The 23,069-nt window shown below is 32.5% G+C and overlaps 1 protein-coding gene and 1 long non-coding RNA gene across 12 annotated transcripts in view; both read left to right on the top strand.

The window, feature by feature from the left end:
* The window catches only part of Wdr62 (WD repeat domain 62), an 84,352-nt gene that overhangs the window by 13,244 nt on the left and 48,039 nt on the right, over positions 1–23,069 (top strand). For 7 of the 11 annotated variants that reach the window (XR_011781424.1, XR_011781425.1, XR_005865931.2 and 4 more), the window contains exon 1: positions 10,348–11,013. The exons of the other annotated variants lie outside the window; for them this stretch is intronic. Coding sequence is in view for 4 of the 7 variants with exons in the window: in XM_071890459.1 (XP_071746560.1) it covers positions 10,738–11,013 (276 nt within the window). In the remaining 3 variants the exon portion in view is untranslated. Of the gene's footprint in view, positions 1–10,347; positions 11,014–23,069 lie in introns of those variants that run through there. 11 annotated transcript variants of the gene reach the window in all.
* Positions 4,314–6,937, top strand: LOC139906128 (uncharacterized). Its single transcript, XR_011781426.1, has 2 exons — positions 4,314–4,449; positions 4,525–6,937. It is a non-coding gene; the product is annotated as an uncharacterized lncRNA (long non-coding RNA).

Here is a 23,069-nt window from a genome sequence, read left to right as displayed (position 1 = left end):
TAGATACCTGTCATCTTGTATGAGGTATGAATAGTATCTCTTGCTCCTTTTCTACTTTGGAAAATGGTGGATAATTATTATTGTCGTGTATTTAGATGTCATACTTATGGGATAGCCCAACATATGGCCTTAAACATTCACTTCCCATCTATCAAAAATATATCTCTCTTAATTATATCCCAAGGACTAATATGTATAAAAAATAACTTACTTTTTATTAATACCGTGTATGGCGAAAAAATCTTTACACTTTCGATATAGGAAATTAATCAAGATCTATTTCATGAACCAGTCGTAAGCATAGGGTATGTCAATAAAATAAAAAATAACTAATATTATACCTGAGCTACCTAATCATCGATGTAGCCCTCCTTGGCATCCATGATGAAAGGTCTTCCACCTATTGTGAATGTAGTCCTCAAATATGGCATTCCAGTGCTGGTTGACTGTTTCCTTGAGGTTGTTGATATTGGGATGACTGACGGTGCAGGCCTTGGACTCAACTTGTATATAAAAAGTGAAGTCAAATAGGTTGTCATCTGGTGGGTAAGGGGGCCACATTTTATTCAGCTAGAAAGCCAAGTTGCCCTTCAACCACTTCTGGGGCTTTTGGGCCTATGTGCAGGCGCACCATCCTGCTGGAACACCACGTTCATGTCTGGGTTCTTATTGGAGATCACCAACTGCTTTGCAATCTCCCTTGGTTTCTTGCCACTGTCCAAAAGTGGGCGGACCGAAATTAGTTGGTCACGTTCAGATTGCATTTTCTCGGTTTCGAAGACACTTTGGAAGATCTAGTTTTTTATGGTATTTTTTGTTCCTTTTTAGTATTTGACCGGAACAATTTTACTGCATTCACAAGAACCTTGATCTATGTAGCAAAAATTAAGTGTCAAGATTTTTCGCCGCTCGAGATATTGTTAAACATTACAACTAGTGTGAATTATAATCGTGATGGTAAAATCCTCGTGAATGTAAATTAAAAAGAAAGGTATATGTTGGTAACTTTAATAGACGTCATTGGTCGTTAATACGTTTGAATTTTCAAAATAACAAGAAATGTATATTAATAAAGCAAGTTTTGTCTGTTTGTACATTGGGCGTATGAAAGTACACTCTTGTGTATTTATTATGACATTATCTTTTGGTTTCTTCAATCTAAATGGAAGTTCTATTAAAGAGTATAATGCATTTCATTATGTGACCAGAGATACAATTTTAGTATTCAGGTAGTTGAAACAATTTTAGTATTCAGGTAGTTGAAACAATTTGACTGAATTGAGTGAAATAACCTTCCTATTTATCGTGTAAAAAAAGTCTTTCAAAAGTAACATTGATTCGACTTAAAAGCCATCTAGCGAGTAAAAAATAAGATGTATGTATATTATATGTAATTTGTACAGTAATCTTGCTCATCAAAAAAGAAAAAGGAAAGAAGAGCTAAGTAATTGCATTAAAAAAATAAATAAATGTGATTTTAGATGAAGTTTAGCAACGAGCATGTGTAGGTAAAGCACAGATGGTGAGCGCTCCACTTATCTAGTTAAAAATCATTTGGAATAAAATTGATTGTAAAAGTCTAACCTTTTTAAGAGATAATACTACTACGTGTATATGTGTGTATTGTACAATATTAAAGTATTTTTAATGTCAAAGGACACAAAAATCCCATAAAACTCAACAGACAAATGAACAAATAAGTAATTGGTGCCCTTGGAAAGCAATGCGGATTATATTTCATAGGGATTTTAAAATCTATTAGTTTGACCTCAGTATCGTGGTTTTTCTTCAGTACTAAGATGGAAATTATGTAATATTTTGTTAAATACCTTAGTCTCCAACATGGGGGTATAGTATGAAATCTATAACTTTAAGCCTACACTTTAAGCTTTTTGTTGTACATATGCAACATAGCAAAAAAAACCGCCTTTTTATATATATTATTCAACAAAAATGTGTCAAATTGCAACTTTTTTTTACATCATAATAAAACACTGTTGGTGAGCAGATATTAGTGTGATTTTTCTTCACTATATTACTTCTATGAAACAATCAAACTAACAAAATATAAGCATTTAAGGTTTAAAAATGTGATTTTATGAGTACAGCCTTTTACTAATAACAGTTATATGTAAAGCCTATAACTCGCACTGGATTAAGTAAAAATATTTTTGAGTTTTTGATCAAAAATTGAGGATTTATTTATATTCAAAGTAGATGACTGACAGTTTTTGCTGATGATTATATAATTATATGAATTATTTTCTCGATTTAACACCTCCAAAATTAAATTTTATACTTTTTCGATGAAGCAATACCAACGTAACAACACTGGAAGGTCATACGTAAGAAATTTGTATTTTAATCTGCCTAATGATCCATTGATTATACATATATTTACAATTGCATCCTTTATGTTTTTGAGCCAAAAAACTGTCAAACTGATAAAATGGAGGATTCCAAATATCATGTATCAAATATGATACATATGGCGCCATAATGTTAATATGACTCTTTTATCAGAAAAGTTTTCCCATCCCTCCTCAAATTCCTATCCAAATCCAATTGTCCTTTAAAAAAAGGATAAAAGTTTTCTTTCAAAAATCATCGAGTTTCTGAGCTTGTTCCCACTGAAAAAAAATAATAAATCTGTGGACGCCCCTGTAAGTGCATGTCAATTGCCCTTAACGACATTTTTGTTTCATATTTTTAGTCAAAAAAGTATTGGGATACCCAATACCTACATTTCTAATGGAATCGGTACGGAAATATTGTGACAACACAATTCCCCTCCATCACCTATAAATTGTCATTTTTTTCTCAAATACAGTCAAACCTGAATAAAGCGGTCAGACAAGGGGAAATGAAAAAGGGGCCGCTTTTACAGGTCATCTCTTAAGCCAAGTTTCTTATTTTTTGACAATTTTATATTTGAAAACTACATAGGGCAATTATGTGCGGGGATATATTTAAGATAGGTGGCCGTTTGATTAGGTTTGACTGTATATTTGTAATATGTTATCATACACATAATTTGACGTATTTAACTATGATTATTATTTATGGAAAATGCAGACTTTTTGTATTTTTTGTCCATATATGTATCTTGTATATTTCCCTGGATTGATTTCATAAAATTTCCTTAATAACAATCAAGAATAGTGTTGTATGTATATGATATACCTAGGAAGTGTGAGATACTTTTTTTAGTTGCAACCTCAATCTGATTTTTTTTATTTTCCAAAGCTGTTACAATTATTATTTTATTTTTGAAGTGAGAAGATCTAAGTATGTAGTATTGTGTCAGTCCTTATCTAGGACTGAAAACTGCAGTATCATCCAGTTCAGTCTTGATCCGATCCTTAGATACACATTCTTATGCCAGACAATCATTTAGCCATTAAATTAAATACATTGTTTCACCAGTCAAAAAGCTCATTTATCTAAGGAATTTCTTTTTGCAAAATATTTTTCAAAATGATAGAACTCCTCAAGAATATCTAATTTATGCCAAAAATGGAATATTTTGCAAATAAGTTGTTTTGACAGACATGGGCACTATATCTAGTAGTAGTAGTGAACATCATTTCCTAAATACATTTAATCATATTCAAAACCTGATTGAACATTCGTGTGTGTTCATAAAAGACAGAGCGTAACCCTGAGGATCTGCTGTGGAGTTATAATTGAAAGCCCTTTTTGGAGTCAGAGTAGAATTGAGTATCGACATCGGATTAATTCTTGGCTATGACTTTGTTTATTCCCTTCTCCTCCTCCTCCCTTGTCACAGCTGATCTTATGAAACGTCATGACAGCTAAGCTGCTCTCCTCCAAAACATTTTCAAATCGTCAGGGTTACCATGTTGATATTCGGTTTTTTTGTTTGTAATAAACCCAAATTACCCACGATTTTCATCACTAAGTACAGTGCTCCTGTTTGTTAATACGTATGAATTTTCAAAATAAGGAGAAATAATTAGTAATATCTTGCTAGTATATTTTTATAAATAATGTGTGCCCAAGAGGATTTCTACCAAATTCACATCCCTACTCATATTCATATTTTGTACCACCTCCCCCTCCCTTTGATGTATTACTACATTGATATATAGCAATCAATTCATTTGACAGGCCTACTACATATTGTATTAGTGAATATAATATGTACTACTGTAAAATACATGTGTATAATATGATAAATTGAATTTAAGTAAGGAACAAGAAGAAATGATGATGAAGCAAACAGCCGAAGCATGTTTAAGTCATTGTCAAAGACTTGTGAGTGATTGAGTATCTGCAATAGTAGTAAGAATAGTAGCAAGAGGAAACTAGTCATGATGATGAACTTTATCACAATGATTGTAGTCACATCAGTGTGTATTTATACCCAGCTTTGAAGTACTTTATTTTTTGTGTTTCTCATTTATTGGTGATTTAATCGATAAATAGGTATGATATCTAGGGTTGTCTCTAGAATGTATATATATATAGAGGTGTAGATATGCTATTTTTTTTTTTTTTTAGAAAACTACATACTTTGGTTTGGTACACCTAAAGCTTCAAAACAAAGTAGCAAAACAAGCTTGTTAGTTTGAGGAGATTCTTGGTTGTAAGATGTCGCTTGTCATCATCTCAAAGATGACGTCACTATATCATTTGTCTCATTTTTCCTTATACCGAATTCAACTGTTCTTGTCTTCAGAGAATTTACCTTTTTAATTCAGTTAAACGGGACAATTCCTTGATGCTGTGAAGTTAGTTATGGAGTAGTATTCAAAACTCTTCGTTGGAGAAAAAAGTGTCATTACGCTACTGCCTTGTACAGATATTGACAACGTGGTGCTTCATTTCACTACTTTGATTGAAAGCTCTTAGGTACACCCATCTGTGTACATACGTCGTAGAAATGAATGGTACAAAGAGGAAATAATTAACAATGATTATGGTAATTATTTATTTATGTAGGAATATTACATATTATTATAACTCATGATGATTATTATTGACGCTTTTTCTCTACCGCGCTCGAAATATGTTTTGACTACACCTCTCTATGTATTATAATTCACCGCCTACCAAATTTGATTACTAAAATATCTACCATGAACCTTTGGTGATGATGATATGAATCTATGCACGTAGTACATACTTAAGTTGCCAAAAAAATATATGAAAAATAAGGAGGATGCGACACTGATATTGCTTCGATACATTTAGACTTATGTAATTAATTAGGAAGTAGGATGTGTGTAGGTATTTGATGATATTATATATATAAGTCAGATGTTATGCCCAGAACAAGACAAAATGTAGTCCCCTTGTCTCATGATGTCATCATTTTAAGGGGCAAGTTACATCAAATAACAATATTCTGTGAATACTTTCATCCCACACACTCACTCTGATTTGTACCATACGATATACATATTATTATTATTATTATTGGCAAATCATCTACATTTTATGCTGTGTTTTTATGATTATTAAAAATTAGATCATTAGAGGTGAAGAACGTAGAAGAAACCAGTGAGTACACATAGATGGAGTTACATTTCGTCTATCTTTTTGTCAAGTTTTGTTACAATCTTGAAATGATTTTTATTTATTTATATTTCTTCTCGAAAGTACTTATCATTTTTTTATTTTATGTTTCTTTAATTGGTTAGATGGAGTTGCACCAATGAAGTATAAGTAAATTGATTACTCCATCTGAACCGAGGAATTGTCTTTGAAGTTTATTTACATGTGGGATCGTGTTTAACTTCATTCATATTTTCTTCTCTATGAGCTATTGAGTGTCCAACCAACAATAACATCAAATTTCAGTGAATAATTTCTCGCAAGAGCGTTATCCATTGAGCTACGTCGCTCCACTTCTTATCATTATTATTTAATTATTGAGGGGAACATCTGAGTATAAAGTCACCGGGAGTTTGTATGTTCATGCATATAATACTAGAAACCTGTTAGCGAAGGCTCAAGTGCTCCCACTACAAATAGGGTAGAAGGACTAAGAAATTACTAGAATGGCATTACGTTCAAAAGGCCATGTGTCATATTTTTGCAGGAAAAAGTATTTATTAGATTCATATACCTATAAAAAAATCAGCCCTGTGAAGTTCATAAATCATATTTTTTATTAAATGATTTAATTCCAATATTAGGACCATCAAAGCCTTCTTATTTAAGTATAGGTATACATTTTGCTATTTCAATTTAATACATTGGTGTGTTTTTTCATAAAAATATGACAAATGGGATCTTGTTATGTTTATGAGAGGACTCATGTTTTGCGAAAGTAAGTTTTTTGATTGTCTTCATCTGAATAATTCATCTCACTGACCACACTAATATAAGAAGTGAAAACTGTTTTGAGAGGGGATCATTTGATGGAAGCTGCAGTCTCAGACCGAGGAACGAAATTTAATCATTTCCAAACCCTGGATTTTTTTTTTTCAGTCTCACTCTATATACTACTTTTCTCCCCTGACTAATAATTGAGCTTTTTCATGTGAAATTTGTATAATTGAATTCGGCCATATTAGGGGCCTAAATAATCAAGTTTTATAACAGTGAAACCCCTTTTTTCAATAATATTAAGGGAAATACTAAACTATTGGATGTCAAAATGGGACCAACTAATTTAAGAACTTAACCTCTACTGTCTTTCTAAAATATATCCCTCTAAAGCAGGGCTTCTCAACAGTTTTTGGGTATTAGCTAAAATTAGATGAAAAGATCATCCCATTTTAATGAAACCGCTCGGGAAAAATTATTCTCTTGAACTCAATGTGTGTAGGTTCGCGCCCGATCGTACCTAGAGAAGACAATATACATTATTTATATGGACTTCAAAGAAGATTCTTAGATCAGATTGAATAACTGTAATACTATAATGTTGACATATATTAATAAATCAGTCCCAACTCCATCAAAACAACTAAAGGAACACTAAGAAAACATTAACATTAATTTAAATTGGACAGTAAATAATGTAAATATGATAAAAGTAATTGACGTTTGATTATTTTTTATTTATACATATTATAACTCTAATGACTGAAATTTTCTAGTGAGTTCAGAGTTATTTTTTTAAAGTTCCCATCCAGACAGGTTGTGGCAATCCTCGTTATCTGATCGAAGTACTCATGAGTGAGCTTAGTATGATATTTATTATTTAACACGGTCATCTGAGAGAAAACATACTCGCATCTTTAATTCAGGATCAAACCAGGAAACGCTAAAATCGGCCGTTGGGTGAATTTGACTACTGAATAATTTGTGTGGACGTAATATTGGTTGATGTGAAGGTGTATGAAGAAATGGCCGAAACAATTGGCTGCAATTGATTCATTCCCTTCCAAGATTAGGGGGGTAGTTCATGTTGGACTTGACATAAAAACATAGTTTAGCCTAATAATACCATCATTAAATGTATTTATTTTTAATTAATTATTGTTATTAAATCATTTTCGGGGCCGTATGAAATGCAATGACATGCCGCTCGTTGAGAATTAGAGATAGTACGGTTCTTGCACTTGGGTACAGTATAAGTGAATTTGTATTATACAAAAAGATCCGATACTCAACCCGGCTTTGGGTTCTTGAACATTTACAGATCATAAAAAGGACCCGAGCGATTTTCTACATCTTAAAAAGCTTATAGTATCCTCGATATTTTTTGTTATCTATATCGAACGTAGAATATCTTTTTATCAACTATTATTGAATTATAATTCCATAGCTGGAATAATTGCCTTAATACCGACTGATTTTTGGTTCTTTTTCTGTTTATTTTTGGAGGAAAGGTTGTGAGATACAACCAAAGTAAGGACGAGTCCAATGTTATTATATTAATAGTAATAAAATTGGGTTGATTATTGTTTTGGTAAACGTTATCGGTAAAGATGTTACCTTAGACCGGATCCTATTTTATTATGGTCCGAACTTTGGGTAAATCCGCATTTTATTCGATACAAATATCCATCTAATTTTAGTTTCGGATCTGGATCCGAAAGTTTGGGTACTCAAAATTTACTCGGAATGTTTACGTCTAAAAAAACGAACAGACCTGGATCCGTCTTATTTTTAGTTGAGAATCTCTGGTCTATGGAGCAATTAACTAGCTACCAATTAATGAGAGGCCCTTTTTTCCTCCTTCTTTTTTCGAAGGAAAAAGGTAGAGAGATGTGTAAAGGAGAATTCCTATGAGTGCTGAGGAGTCTAGCCATATATGAGTATTGAGTAGGTGCAGATGTTTTAACAATATTTGTACAAATAGTCAATAAAACCCCACAATGACTTTTAAAAGGAAATAACAATTATTAATGTTTATCAATCTAGGCCAAGGAATGTACTTTATATGTAGGTACATTTAACTCACTCGCCCACACAGAAGGGGAGAGAGCCCCTCTCTGTTGGAAATGACTTTATTACTTCTACTATGTGAAGGGTTGGTCAGCAAAACGTGGATTGTTAGTTAACGTTAATTTTATCATTAATATAGGAAGGTTTAGTAATTATGTTTTGACATTCTGGTTCAGCCATCCTTTCTGCATAAACAGACTTTAATAGACATTTCTTCATCATGAGTGTGCAGAAAGCCAAAAGGCAGCATATCTCATATTTCATAGATCAGTAGTTCCAAGCCTGTGGGTTGCGACACCAATGCCATGGGGTCGTTAATATGTTTTGGGAGGAATGTTCCATATTATGAAAATAAATTTAACAGTTCCCTAAGTCATTGGTTCCCAAACTTTTTTTAGTTCGACCCTTAAAATATGTGGGTAGACAATATACAGCCCCTAGACTTCTCATTGAAATATAATTATACATTTGGAGGGAATTTTATGCAAATAGATTACTTGGTTTTTGTAATTTTTTCGAAAAAGTTTCAAAAATTATTATTTTATTTAATTTGAGTCTTTTATTTATATTTTGCTGTAAAAAAACTTAGCCTGCAAAATAAAAAAATATAGTCAAGCCAAAAATTCCTTGATTCCTCGTGTTTAATATATTTTGTTGATGCACTTACCATTGGGAAATACTTTTTAAAATGATCCAGAAGAGACTTATAAATAATATTTAAATTTATCATTATTTTTAATTTATTGGTTAGATTTTTTTGTCGAAAAGTAAGAATACCTTGCCATTGATGGTCTAGGCTACTTTGGGGAATTCAAAGAGATTTGAAGAGAGACCTTTCTTGACTCAAAAGCATCAATAATTTTTAGAAGGGAAGTGAAAGGCGACTTGGGATTGTCTTCATACAAGAATATTATTGATAATTGAACAATTATTGAAGTATTTCTAAAGCAAACTCTCCATTTCACTTTTGCTGCTCAATCCTGTACATTCATTTTTGGTACAAGAAACTGCTATACATTAGGATTATGAATTATAGATTATTTATTCGTGAAGTAACAATAGATTCCGTAAATTATTCATCGGAGAAGAAAATCTCCCTTTTGCCTGATGTTTGAGGTCATTAAGAAGACTCCTATAACGCTCCTTAAGGAATTGGGGATGTTTTTGAGTCAAGAATGGCCTCTCCTTGTACTTTTGCTCAGCACTCTTGACCACCGTTGTCACGGTTTGTTATTATTCTTACAAAAAATCTAAGCACTAAGTGAAATAAAATTGCCCAAATGTCCCCCACGCCACATTCTGACGGATGTCATGAAGGACAGAAAGCTTGAGATTCCTCGTTTTGCTGCCCAATCCTTGTACATAATTTTACTTATTAGTTTTAGTGCCGTGGGCTAATAAGGTTGGCTATTATTCCTTAAGATTCCCTTACATTGACGGTTTTTTGTGGGTTTTTTTATAAGCTAAAGTCAAATTTCAAACAACTTTAAGTCTTACCGTGCTTTCTTGATACTTGAAAGGTATACTTAAGAGGAGAAAATGGTATTTCTGCACACAGGTGTTTATTAAATGAAGTAAGAGGAAGGGAGGGGGGGAGACCATTCATTTTGGGCCTTTTTTAAGAAAAAGAAGAAAAATATAAGAGTACAAATGACGACGATGGAACATCACTTACTTGTATCATCCTTCTGTTCCCTTCTCCTTTACTTTTTCTTATATAATATAAGACCAAAAGAAATCCCTCGGCCCGAACCTTGAATAAAGATTCTGCCTTGAGTTGTAGTAGTATTTATTATTTTGCTGCATGTGCCTGTTATTATTATTGGGTAAGTAAGGGGGGATACGAGGAATAGGCACATAACTAACTAAGTAGTGAGTGAGGGGGGAGAGAGAGTGCATAAGTATGACGGCAGGTCGCTGCTTGCTTGCCTGAGATGTGAATTCACGGCCCGAAAAAAACCATGGAGCTTTACTAAGGAAGGTAGTTGAATAATAGTTATCATAGGGAAGAGGTGTGCGAGAACTAAGTAATAACAATTACAATACTACTACTATTTAAAAAAGAAAAAACAAGTACATAACACATTGAAAAAGTTCAACAACTCTTTTTGTTTTTATGAACACATGTGGCGTCATTCATTGCATTTAGTTAGTGTGAGTTCAGAAGGATGTGACAGACAACTCAACCCTTGAGTTTCTGAGTTTGTAAATGATATAAGAGAGTGAGCATGACAATCTATACTTCAACCATGTCCTCCTTATTGTCCTCACTCCCTTCCACTTCAAAACAATAGGCTTGCAGTACAACCAATCATAGAAGTAGGTGACCTGATTCATTAATCAATCCAAGAGCAAGAGGCTATTGGGAGTATGAATCCTTCAGAGTTGACGGACACATCTACCTCCTCAGGAGGAAGTTCCGCTATTAAAAAGAAAGTAACGATAGCGGAAGAAGAAAATGTGGTTGTGGAGCATCCATCCCATGATCATCGTGATAGGAGATGGATGATGGGGGAGGGGTCCGGGAGAGAGCGGACGTCTTCGCCAGGGAAAGTTAAAATTGATTTAAAAACGAGTCGTATCAAGTCGAATGAAGAAATTGAGGCCGAAAGGGATGCGAAAGTAATGCATCCTTCATTGCACAAGGTTAGAACCCCTATTAACAACATCAATCTTTCGTATGTTAAGTAACTTAACTATTATTTTTCTCATCTTTATTTTTTTTAACCATAATGAGACGACACTTTCTCAAGAGCTAAGAAATTATGTATATAATACTATGTAGTGATGATATGTATCTACATCAATGTTTAAACGTAGGTATAACAACTTGTAAGCAACTATGAGGTAAAGAATGTATGCAATTTTGTCTTACACTTCGAGTGTTAAACAGATGAAATGATATAAAACTATGTACATATGTGACCTGTCAACAGAGAATCAAACAAGAATTATCTTTCTAAAAATAAAGTGTGGATTTAGATTAGTATTCTTCAACAAATTATCGTCAATTTGTAATGATAAAAGATTATGAAATGTCCTTTGGGTGTGCCGCAAATTTTACTTACAGTAGACAAAATTTATCATTACAATAAAAGAATTGGGAAATTAATAGATTGGATGTATTTGAAAGGGGCCATATTGGGGCCAATATAAATCTCTTAAATCAAATAAAGGTTCACAACTATAGATACAGTTTTTGAGTATCTACACTCATACCACATTTTTTTAAATCCAAAGGCTATGATTTTTACTTAAATGTGTCTATGACATATTGAACTTGATGTATATATATATGACTTGTTAGCATAAAAGCAGACAGGAATTTCCCCCCCCCGTCAAAACAACTATTAAGCTAAAATAATGGATTAAGTTCTTGAAGTTATTTTAAGATTTTTTTTTGATTTTTGACTACCAAATAGAAGCCCCAGTTTTTAACTACTTTATTAAGTGTGACCAAAATTCAATATGCAATGTTCAAGGGCGTTCAAGATGACTTTTTGGGTAGAGCTTGAACTTTAACAAGAAAATTGGCATTCTGAACAAAGTGATAATTTTTGGATGCTAAGAACAAACAATCTTCGATTTGGAAGTTGTTGAAGCAACCGCCAGCCCACCTGGTCCGTACGTGTTAAACATAGGAATAGAGTCTTTGATTTCAAAAAAGCTGTGACTTGTAAGGTCTCAAATTTTATATGAGGAGCACCATAGTAAGGCTCAAAGCCAGACTTGTAATAACTCCTTAGTGACAAATAATATTTTGTTCGTGTTCTTATGAAGTAAAACAGCTAGAAAAAGAAAAATCTATTTTTTATCTGAGCCAGCTTTTATGTTGACATGTCACATATATGAATTAAATAATTGAGTTTTTCTCATATCTTGATATTTGTTCAAGATTGTTTTTATGTTAACACACTACATATAATATACATATTTGGTCTTCGTACCACAATGTGTACAATATACTTATGTGTCCTTGAATATTTCATTATTATTATTATATTTTTTATTTTAATTAATTAAATGATGTAAGTGAGCCTTCTTTAAGAGAAAAAAAAACATAGTTTTATTTTAAAAAACCGAGGATGAGAATCCCTCTTATTTCTTCAGGAGGAAAATAACTAAGGAAGGAATGATGAGGATGTTCCTGTAATAATTTAATCTACTTTTGTACTACTACTTGAGTAGTTTGACTTGTGGGTTCCTTTGGTGACGAGAATGACATATTATATATACTATATGTATATGGGGTGAGTTGGCACAAAAACAATCTTGAACAAAAAATCAAGAAGTAATTGTCTAATGTAAATTATTATAAATTATAGTCAACTCCGAATATATTAAAAATACGCTTATAGTAGTCAACGTTCTCTCTCAGCTTTCAATTTTTTAGAACATAAAATACTTCACATAGAAAAAAATACGAAGCAAAAAATCCGCATAAAGTGAACTTTTTCTTCGCTTTTACTGCTATCAACTTCATAAGAATTCTTATGAGGATTTTTCCTTTTTTATAGGGGGAAATAGATAACTTAACATCTGGATAGACAATATAATATTTATTTGTGAAGATGAACTTTTTCTATTTTAAGTGCAATTTGCGTTGACGCCTCTCATTAGTTAGTAAGATTTAATTAGTTATCAAATGAATTTGTCGAAGTATACTTATGTAATCCAGACCCATTTTGAACTAAACCCTTTTACGCAGCTGGTGTTCGTGTTACCCAACCACATATGTGTCTAGCGTGGGAGTTGTACTTAAGTCTCATAAAGCTGGAACTTCAAACGCTGACTTTAATTGTACCTTATACTAATATTCTTTAGATTGACAAAATATCCTTTATTTTAAATTACTATCATAATTAGTATTATGTATTAAATCGCCCTATATATTTTTATTTGAATACATATCAGTATACAGTACATATTGATGATGATTGACTAATCAGCAGAACTGAATACTGTTAATACTCACGACTTGAAATATTCGAATCACACTCAAATCCCACAATAAAATCCGTTTCATTTAGAATTGAGTCCACAGATAGGTTTTTATCACTTGGTAGAAAAAAATCGGTTCACAATTTGAAACCTAGGTCTGGATCGAAATATCAATTCAAATTGGTCCGGCAAAAATCACTTTAAACTGAATCTGTACAAAAAAAAACGATATCGGACCGAGCCACTATAATGGACCCTACGTTTCTGTATATTCGATCATAACTTGATCCTTAATTATGGTTGAACACAACCAATTTGTTTGTTGAAAATCCTTGGCCGTAATTCCTCTTTTTTTTAATTGATTATCTATGGTGATAATTTCGAATCTGAATCGAAATTGGCGTAAATTTTTGTATCGTTATATCCCTAATAAAAATTATTTAAAAAAAAGTTATTTTGGGGAGGTCCTCAATATTTTTCTAATACAGTCCGTTCCAAAATGTGCATCCGAGTCGAGTCTCAGTCCCTGCATCGTATTTGTAAGGACATACAGTCTACTACAAACATATTAATGTATATACATACCTTTGAGGTATTATTCCTTTGATCTACTTATTTATTATTATTCATCAGTAAATACATTTCCTTCCTTCCGCTGTTCGTTCTTTCCTTCGTTTCTCACTCAATTAAGGAGTGAATCATGTTGTTTCCGCTCCTTGTCTATCGTTATTTGTCTCTCTCTCCCTGGCTCTTGACACAGTATAAATAAAGACTTAAAACATATGTGTGTGTCATTTAACATTTTTTTACGTAGAAAGTATGTATGTAAATAATAGATTTCTTGGTTAGCATTGTTATTCATAGGAAGAAAAAGAGAAAAAATAGATTGGATTTGCAGCATCCATATGTTTGTTTTTGTATATATCTCTACTATGTTAAAATTATGCAGATTTTTAATTGCTAGGGTTTATGTATGTAATAAGGAAGACTGGGAACAGTTAAAACATACTCTTTTGCAAAGTCAAGTTATTGTGGACGAAAATGTAACATAATTATTGTGAATTTTCTATGAGATATTGGATAAAAGCTGTTTTTAAGAAGTAAAAGTTGTTTTTGATGCAGGGAAAATATCTAACTCAAAAATTATTAAATTTCAAAAAATATCATCACATTTGAAAATGTAATTCATAATAAAGGGATACCTCATTTACATTCTGAATAGCCGCCTTTTGCCATAACATCCCGTTCCAGCCTGGTGCGGAACTTTGCACAGCAGTTTTTTACAATGCTCGGCTCTAAGTTGCCTCGAGCAATGCTTATGGAGACCTTCAGATAGTTCTTTGTTTTGCATCGGACTCCCGAAAGCTTTCCCTTGAGGTGCCTGAAAATAGCAATGGGGAACAGTCGGGACTGTGGGGAGGCCAATGGCCTCGCTTTTCATGCTTCTTGAGAATGTTTTTGTTTTTTACATAAATGCCAAATTCGAAAAATGATTTATTTTTAAAAGAGACTAAATCTTTTTTGAAAAATAATTTAAATTTTAGACTTTTTGGTTGAAGTTTGAACGAAAACTCTTTTTTTATATAATAGAACAGTAGTTCATAACCTGTAGGTCTCGACCACAAATGGGGTGGCAACATTAATTCCATGGAATCGTTCACATTGATTTTGGACAAATGCGAATATTATATTAAACATAGTCATAGTACAAATTTGTATAACTGTCTTAATATGTTTTTCATCATGACACTAAATGAAACAGTTTCCTAAGTCATTCAACACAACGTCTAAGTCAATAGTGAAGATGTTTTCTCCTTCCACTAGTATTGCCTAATTAGCTGATTTTCGGGTAGATTTAGCAAAGTTTGGCAGCATTTGGGCGATTATTTTTTCCCTTGGTTTTTAGATTTTGTAAGAATAGTAACAAAACGGTATCAATGTGATCAATGCCGCTGGATGGAATATAATTACATTATTTGACATTTTCTTGTTTAATAAACAAAAGAAAATGAGTGTACAGGATTGAGCAGTAAAAGTGGAATCGAGAGTTTGCTTTAGATATACTTCAATAATTTTTCAATTACCAATAATACTCGTGTATGAGGACAATCTCAAATCACCTTTCACTCCCATCCTGATAGTCTTAACAGCCATGGAGAAGTAGTTGGTGATGTGATTCATCGATTTGCTAGTGCCATCTTTGAGTTCTTCTCCAAGCTGGACAGGACCACCGTATTTCTCTTTAAATTGTGCTCTCCACTTCCTGCTTTCATCGAGAGGTCTTCTCCATCATTCTTCATGTTGGCTTCCTTGAAAACCAGGCTCCTGGAGCACTTCACAATGTCCATAATCCTCACCACCTCGACTTCAGCATCTAGGAGATCTGAGATGCGCTACCTTTCGCCTTTTTGCTCACTCATGATGATGAGATTACGAAACGTTTATTATACTTTTTTGTTTATGCACCATGGATTCCTGAACCAGTATGTCAAAAAATAATCACTAGACCTTGTTATATTGATGAGAAATATTTGATTGATTGTTCTAAAATGGGTCCCTATTTTTACAAAAGTTGGAAACCACTGTAGTAGACCAATTGAAATTCAAATATATTTCGATAATTTTGACAGTTAAAACTTTCTACAGAAGAGGAAAATAAGAAAAAGTTCCTCAAAATATAACAATTCCACAAAAGTGTTGTGTCAGTCCTTATTTATTTGGTCCAATCTATTCTTAGGACCGGTATTCTCAGTAGCTGATTTTTAGAAGAAGAAATAAGGTTGAGTGACATTATCATCAACGATGGAACTTAATTAGTTTGAGGACTGATATGTAGAACTGAATTGGACAGGACTGCAGTTTTCAGTATTAAATAAGGATCCACTCACACTAGGTCTATATTTCCGTCGCCTCTGGTCTAAGCCATAGTAAAAGTAAAAGAAAAGTGTCGCAACTGTCTTCCGTCTCCCTTATTTAGTGAGTCAGCTGGAAAAGTGGTGTATGCTGTGTAATCTGTATCATCAATCTACTCGTACATACATAATAAATATTAAGTATGAAAACTGTTTGATAGGAATTACTGATTATTATAATAATTGTTTATCTTTCTTAACTCTCTTTGAAGATATTATGTATGAGATGTTCCTACTACCTACTTCCTTTTTTCTCACTCCTAATTTGAAGGTTTTGGAAGGAGCTACTACTAGACATTGAACTCTCTGATCCGTATTAATTACACAAATATTTATAATAATTATTATTATCTCATAATCATCATTAGTTTAGTAATAGTACTCTTGGAGTGGAAGAAGTAAGTCGATTCACTTGGATTCTTTCTTCCCTCCTTCCTCCTTCTTCTTTTTAACTTTTTGTAATACATAATTATCATAGGCGTAGAAAAAATTGAATGTGTGGTAGAGTTTAAACTGTCTTGGGGCCCAGCACTTCACCTGTACAACCTGAGGGTTGGGATGTATTTGGGGATATTAGAAGGGGTCCTTGATGCTCAGGGAAGCGGCGGCGGATAAACTTAGCTTGTCTCCGGGTTTAGCAGTTCACCTACACAACCTGTGGACCAGGGTGTATTATAGCATATTAGAAGGGTTCCATCCCTGCATATTTCTTCATCATTCAATAGTTTAATCGTCCAAATATAATATAAATTGCAACGATATTGCACAGGATAATAATGTCTTGCAATGAAATTACTCACAATCATATTGCTTAGAATGATGTTATTTGACGATTATATTACCCACAAAGTTTTTCTCTCACATTGATAATGTACACAACGATATTACCCCAACGATTGTGTCTGCAACCTTTTTACCATATGATATTTTTTAATATATAATGGGATCCCAAATCTCATAAAATACAAATTTACCTATACTGTAGCCGAATACTTCGGATGCGGGTCCAAGACCCGTCCTATTTTAAATAAAAAATACTTTTTAAGATCCGTAAAAGTTCAAGTACTCAAAGCCAGTATGTGTCTATGATCTTTTCCGATAATACAAGTTGACTTATATTGTACCCTAGTACTTTGTATTCGTGTCCAAGACCCGTCCTATCTCTAATAAAACAAATGACTATTTCCTCTTTTGAATTCAAAGAATGTATTTTTGCTCGGTAAAGATGATTTTTGTACATTCAGTATGTATGTAAATATGTACAAGTTGTCTTCTTTCTCAGAAAATGAAGTTTGATTCCTTTCCAAAGAAAATCAGTAGCTTGCGGTAAGAGGAAGTGACAAATATAGTGAGTGAAGGTTTGTAGCTACATACCTAGGGTCGTCTTGGATCTTGATTAGGTATAATTATACTGTGGTATATGCACTCGTTAAATATTTTGTTAATTCAATAATAAGCTAACTGGAGTAGGTTGCACTAATACTACTAGGGAAATCCTTATTTCGGTTCTAAGATGTTTCGCCACCCGGATATATATTATGGCAAAAATATATTTTCTTACATATAATTTATTTATAAATAGGCATGGTTTATCTTGGTCTTATGAATACATAAGGCCTACTCCTAGCCACCCCGTTCATCCAAGGATTCATGTGGAACTCCTTGTAGATTTCCACATTCTACTTGATACTCTGAGAGGAGGAATACAGCAGAGATGACGCTGAGGGCCATGACGTAAGAGGGGGGGGGCTTGTGTTGCACCACAGGAACATCCTTGCAGATCTCGTTTATGTAGTTAAGGAATTTTAAGTGGCACAAGGGCCATTTTAAGCCCAAAAAAGAAGTGCAAAGATGCATATGTATATATATATATGAGGACGAAACATCCGCAGGGCAACACTTCCCAGGGTGGAAAATTTTGGGGACTAATCTTCCTTTCACCCCTTATTTGGTCAAAGTTGATATAACAATATAAGTAGTGTTGAGAATCGGTATGAGACGAGTTTTTAAAGACCGATTAGAACAGATTATTTGGTTGGACAAAGATTTAATTGTTTTCAATTGTTTTTTCTTGTTTTTTCAGTCTCACCCCTTTCCCAAGTATATAGGGTTTTCGTGTGACATCAGCATCATTGATGTTGACTATTTTGGGGGTCTTACTAACAAGTTTTATAACAATGAAAACCCTTTTTTATTGATATGTTAAAAGTAAAACGGTGAACTATTGGATGTCCAAATGGAACGTCTTACTGTCTATAAAACTTTTATCCCTCTATTGCCTAGTTTTATTTTATATATTACCTTAATATGTTTTAAAAATATGCTATTACATTGTTATACCATCTTATTTCCATATTTTAGATAAAAATTAACTATTGAAATGGAAAGAATAAGATATTGTTCTCCACCTGTTTGTTTATTTTTCTGTTAGTCACTAGGATTTGGCAAAAGTTGTCGATCGATTTTGATCTAACTTTATATGCAGATTATATATGGTCAATGTCAGAGGCCATATTATTTTGAGAGGTCAGGATAGCATATAACCTTAAAAATACATCATCGACCATAACTTTGGAACATATTGAGGTAAAGTGCTTAAATTGGTGTTCTTACGTAGGTTTATGAAAGATACTTCATATAGCCAAAAATCCAATTTTTACCATAGGTGGAGGTTTGCGCTCTACCGAGTACCCATTCTAGTTATCCTAAGCTTTTCGTCCCTAATATATAAAAAACAAAAATAGCGACTTTCAGTACATATTACTATGATTTAATTCGAAAACCACTGGTTATCATTGGCATCAAGTAGTACTCAATGTGGATGTCAAGTTTTTTTTGTTTTTTTAATTATTAAAACCATTTGATGGAGTTTAATCAAGATTTATTGAAAATTTGACTATTATAAACGTATCAACTTTGAGCCTCCAAAATGGCTTCTCTTTCAATTATGATGCATTGTATAACATCAGTGAAAGGCTCTCTCCAAGTTGTACACAATACATATATGCGTATAGTTAAATTGGGATCATCCAATCCTGAGAAAATGTAATATAAAAGTCAACAAACTTTTTGTCTACATGAAGTTTATATAGAGAGTTTGGGAAAAGAGCAGCTTAGCTCTCATGACGTTTTCCTACATCAGCTACTAGCAGCTGTGAGAGGTAGGAAATTAACAACAAGCACACTTTGTATCTAGCAAGGGCATAGGCAGGAATAATTCTGATGTTGATCCTCGAGCAAATCATCAGTTTTACTCTCCGTCATTCATGCACACAGACACTACAAAATTAAGGAATAATGATAACAGCTTTAAAAATAAAAATAAACCCAGGTAGCAACTACAAATAGTATCCCACTTGTTCTATGTCATATTTTATGAAGCTCTTAAAAATGTAAAATAGGGCGAATTTCTTCCTTTGAGATATTCATACTCGACGCACCATATTCACGACTGAATCGGCCAAGCGTAATACAGTCCAAAAAGGCTTACTACTATACATGCACAATATCACAACACCTTATCCTATGATCCAATGTGAACAATAATGAACAAGATATACTTAGTTTTAAAAAAAGTGCGAGAAATACGAAATTGCTTTTCTTCATCCTAGTAAACCTGAGAAAATGTAATATAAAGATAAAAAGGCAACCTCTTGTCTACATAGATTTTTATATAGACATGAGAGTAATGTCTCAGTTCTTCAATTGCTTATCAAATCAAATGAATTTGTTTGATTAATAAAACCATGTTAGGTTTTTTTTATTTACAAAAAATTAATATTTGCTTCCAAAAGGTTGAGTTCAAGCGCAATAATAATTTATTTTCTCAATTTTATTGAGGCAATAATCATCACTCACTCAAGGTTGATAATATGTTCCTATAATAAATATTTTGTAAATTCCATCGTTTGCCTTTCTATATTGATGACAGAATGTTAAAATATTCTTTGACTTAACCTTGAGTAGCTTAGGTGCAAAAAAATACAAAAGAACGGGACCCTTTACATATGTGGGGCGTCAACACAATAGCAAGCTAGAATGATTTTTCTCAAAATTGAGTGATGATTACATTTATATTCTTCCACGTCTAATTATCGTAAATTTCTATGAACAAATGATTCTTATTAACCCTTTGGGTGTGTCGCAAATTGCACTTTAATTTGCAAAAATTGGTTGTCGCAATAGAAGAATGGAAATTAATGGATTTCATTTAAAAGAGACTAACTATATCAGGATCAATATATATAAGTCTCTCAAATCAAATACAGGTTATATGCTATAGATGCGATTCTTTAGTACTACACTAATACCAACAAATTAACTAGTTATTCTTCTTAACTCTTTGGAGGTGTGGCAAATTGCTCTTGAAGTTGTCAAAATTGATCGTCACAATAAGAGAATGAACATTTGATAGATTTTTATCTAAAATGCCATATTGGGACACATTTAAGACTCATAAACCATATAATCGTTTTAAACTATAGCTAAAACTCATAACCACAGATTTGAATACTAAGCCAATCATTGACTTAAGAATGTCTATGAAATATTGGGCTGTATGTACCTATATATGCAGTCAAAAAATAAATTGAGATTTCTTCCTTTTCATTATTTTTATTCAAGATTGTTTTTAAGTTGACGCAACACATATATAGTAGCAAATATTTCTTAATAATAATTAATTAAAAAATCCCAATGCCCATTGTGTATGTATGTAGGCACATAAACATAAATGCTATGTAATCTTCTCATCAAATCAGTCAAGTTACTCAATGTATGCATTAGTATTGAGACGCGGTCCGAAACCGAGTTTTTTTCGGTTGGTCTAATGTTTTTTAGTTGTTGTTTTTTTCCAAATGTGTCACATGAAAAAAAAATTAATTCATTTACTTCAATTAGCATCGAAATTACCTTTAAGTCTTGCACCTTAGACGAAAATTTATTCATTACTAAATCGTCCTAATATGTAGACCGATTTTGTTCATTCTCAATCTATGAACTGATTTTAACGTTTAACTGAAATTAACGGAGTAAGCCTGATAATTTGAAGAATGTTTGAAAGGAGAGCAGATTAGGTATCATAACGTGTCATTAGATCAGCTGCAAGCAGTCGTGAGGGGAATATACAAAAATCTAACACCTTCTATAGCAATGCCAAGGGATGGTAAAATTGTCCAAATCCTGGTAATCTGAAAGATACTCCTATTAATTATTTCTCCCTATTTTGAAAATTCATACGTATTAGCGAGTAGTAAGGAGCACTATACTTTATTTAGAGATATTTTTCAGCAGACATGTCGTCTATTAAACTTGCCAACCTATACTGTTATTTTTTATTGATACTCATTTTCACATCTTTGGCTATCATATAAATGATCAAATTACACCGATGTTGACTTATTCTTATACTCCTGAGCAAAACTTATTTTTTAGTCTCCATCTTTTATGAGCACATGTACTAGTTGTTACTTTATACTTAAATGTTCCCTTCTCAACAATTAAATAATAATAATAACAGTATTAGAAAATAAAAAATCAGGTTCAAGTTGCAAAGAAAAAAAGTCTTTCACGCTTTATAGTTAATAATTTATACAACACTGCTGATTACCGAGATGTAGATTACATAGGATTTTTGAAACCCATTAAATTTCATGTGGCGTAATCATTGTAACAATATTTAAAATTTTGAAGCACACATTACGTCATCAACAATTTATCTGTAAAATCGGTCTAAACCTAATTTTAAAAGGGGCATATCCAGACCTACTTTCTTAGGAACCGATCCAGATCGAACTTTTTAAATAACCAAAATATGTTGCTTGGTCCACCAAAAAAATGATAACGGTCTCAGACCGAATTCCATCACTACTGTAGGCATATTTCTTTTTAGGCAGTAGTTCCATACATATTACTCAACTACGTATTTAAAAATAAAATAAAATACACACACATAAAAAAAACGAATAAAATATTATTTTTGTTGTTTTTTTATTTTTGAGTCGAATTGCAAAATGGTCAAATTACATTATTTCAAGTCTACATTATATTATTTAATTTTTATAAATACCTATGTACAATGTACATATAACATGCTTAAGTATTGAATTAATAAGAACTTCCTCATGTTATTAAGAAGGTTCTAAGATTTATGTATGTATACATACAAAAGGAGGAAGGAAGAACAGATCAAATGATCTCTTGAGTCAATTTTCTGCAGTGATCAAAAATGTAATTATCATTATGATATAGACATGTAAGAATATGTGGGGGTAATACTCGTATCTGTGGACTCGTACACATAATATCCATATACAAAGATCCCACATATTACTCACAAAATGGGTACTCTGTGTTTAAAATTTAAAAAAAGTATTCGAGTCATTATTTATTGGCATACTATTTGTCATTTATTTGAAGACACTATTGATGGATAATTTTGATTACTTATGCTTATACATGGGATTACTAGGGAGCGTGAGGAGAAGGCGGGAGCAAGACATATGGTATTACTGTATGATGACTCTTGGAACTATCGCCTGGCTGTTCTATGATTTTTGGGGGAGACAATGGATTGCTACTCTAAAGAGGAGAACCTTCTGCATTTAAAATTGAATTATTGCAAACAAGATATTAAAATTGTATTTATACATTTTTTAAACAATTTACACCAAAGATCGGCGAGAATTCTTCTTTCAAATGAAGATGTTAACTAATCTATTAAAGAACGATTAAAAAAGTGAAAAAGAATGTCAAATGTTTTAGAAAATATAATAACCAAAAAAAAAAAATCCAATGGGGGCAGTTTAATAAAAATTACATCATAAATGTATTGGGGGCAATATGGCAACT

The sequence above is a fragment of the Lepeophtheirus salmonis genome, chromosome 8 (assembly GCF_016086655.4).
Source record: "Lepeophtheirus salmonis chromosome 8, UVic_Lsal_1.4, whole genome shotgun sequence".
Lineage (NCBI taxonomy): Eukaryota > Metazoa > Arthropoda > Copepoda > Siphonostomatoida > Caligidae > Lepeophtheirus > Lepeophtheirus salmonis.
Note: the sequence above shows the minus strand (reverse complement) of the source record. Positions and strands in the feature narration are given on the sequence as shown.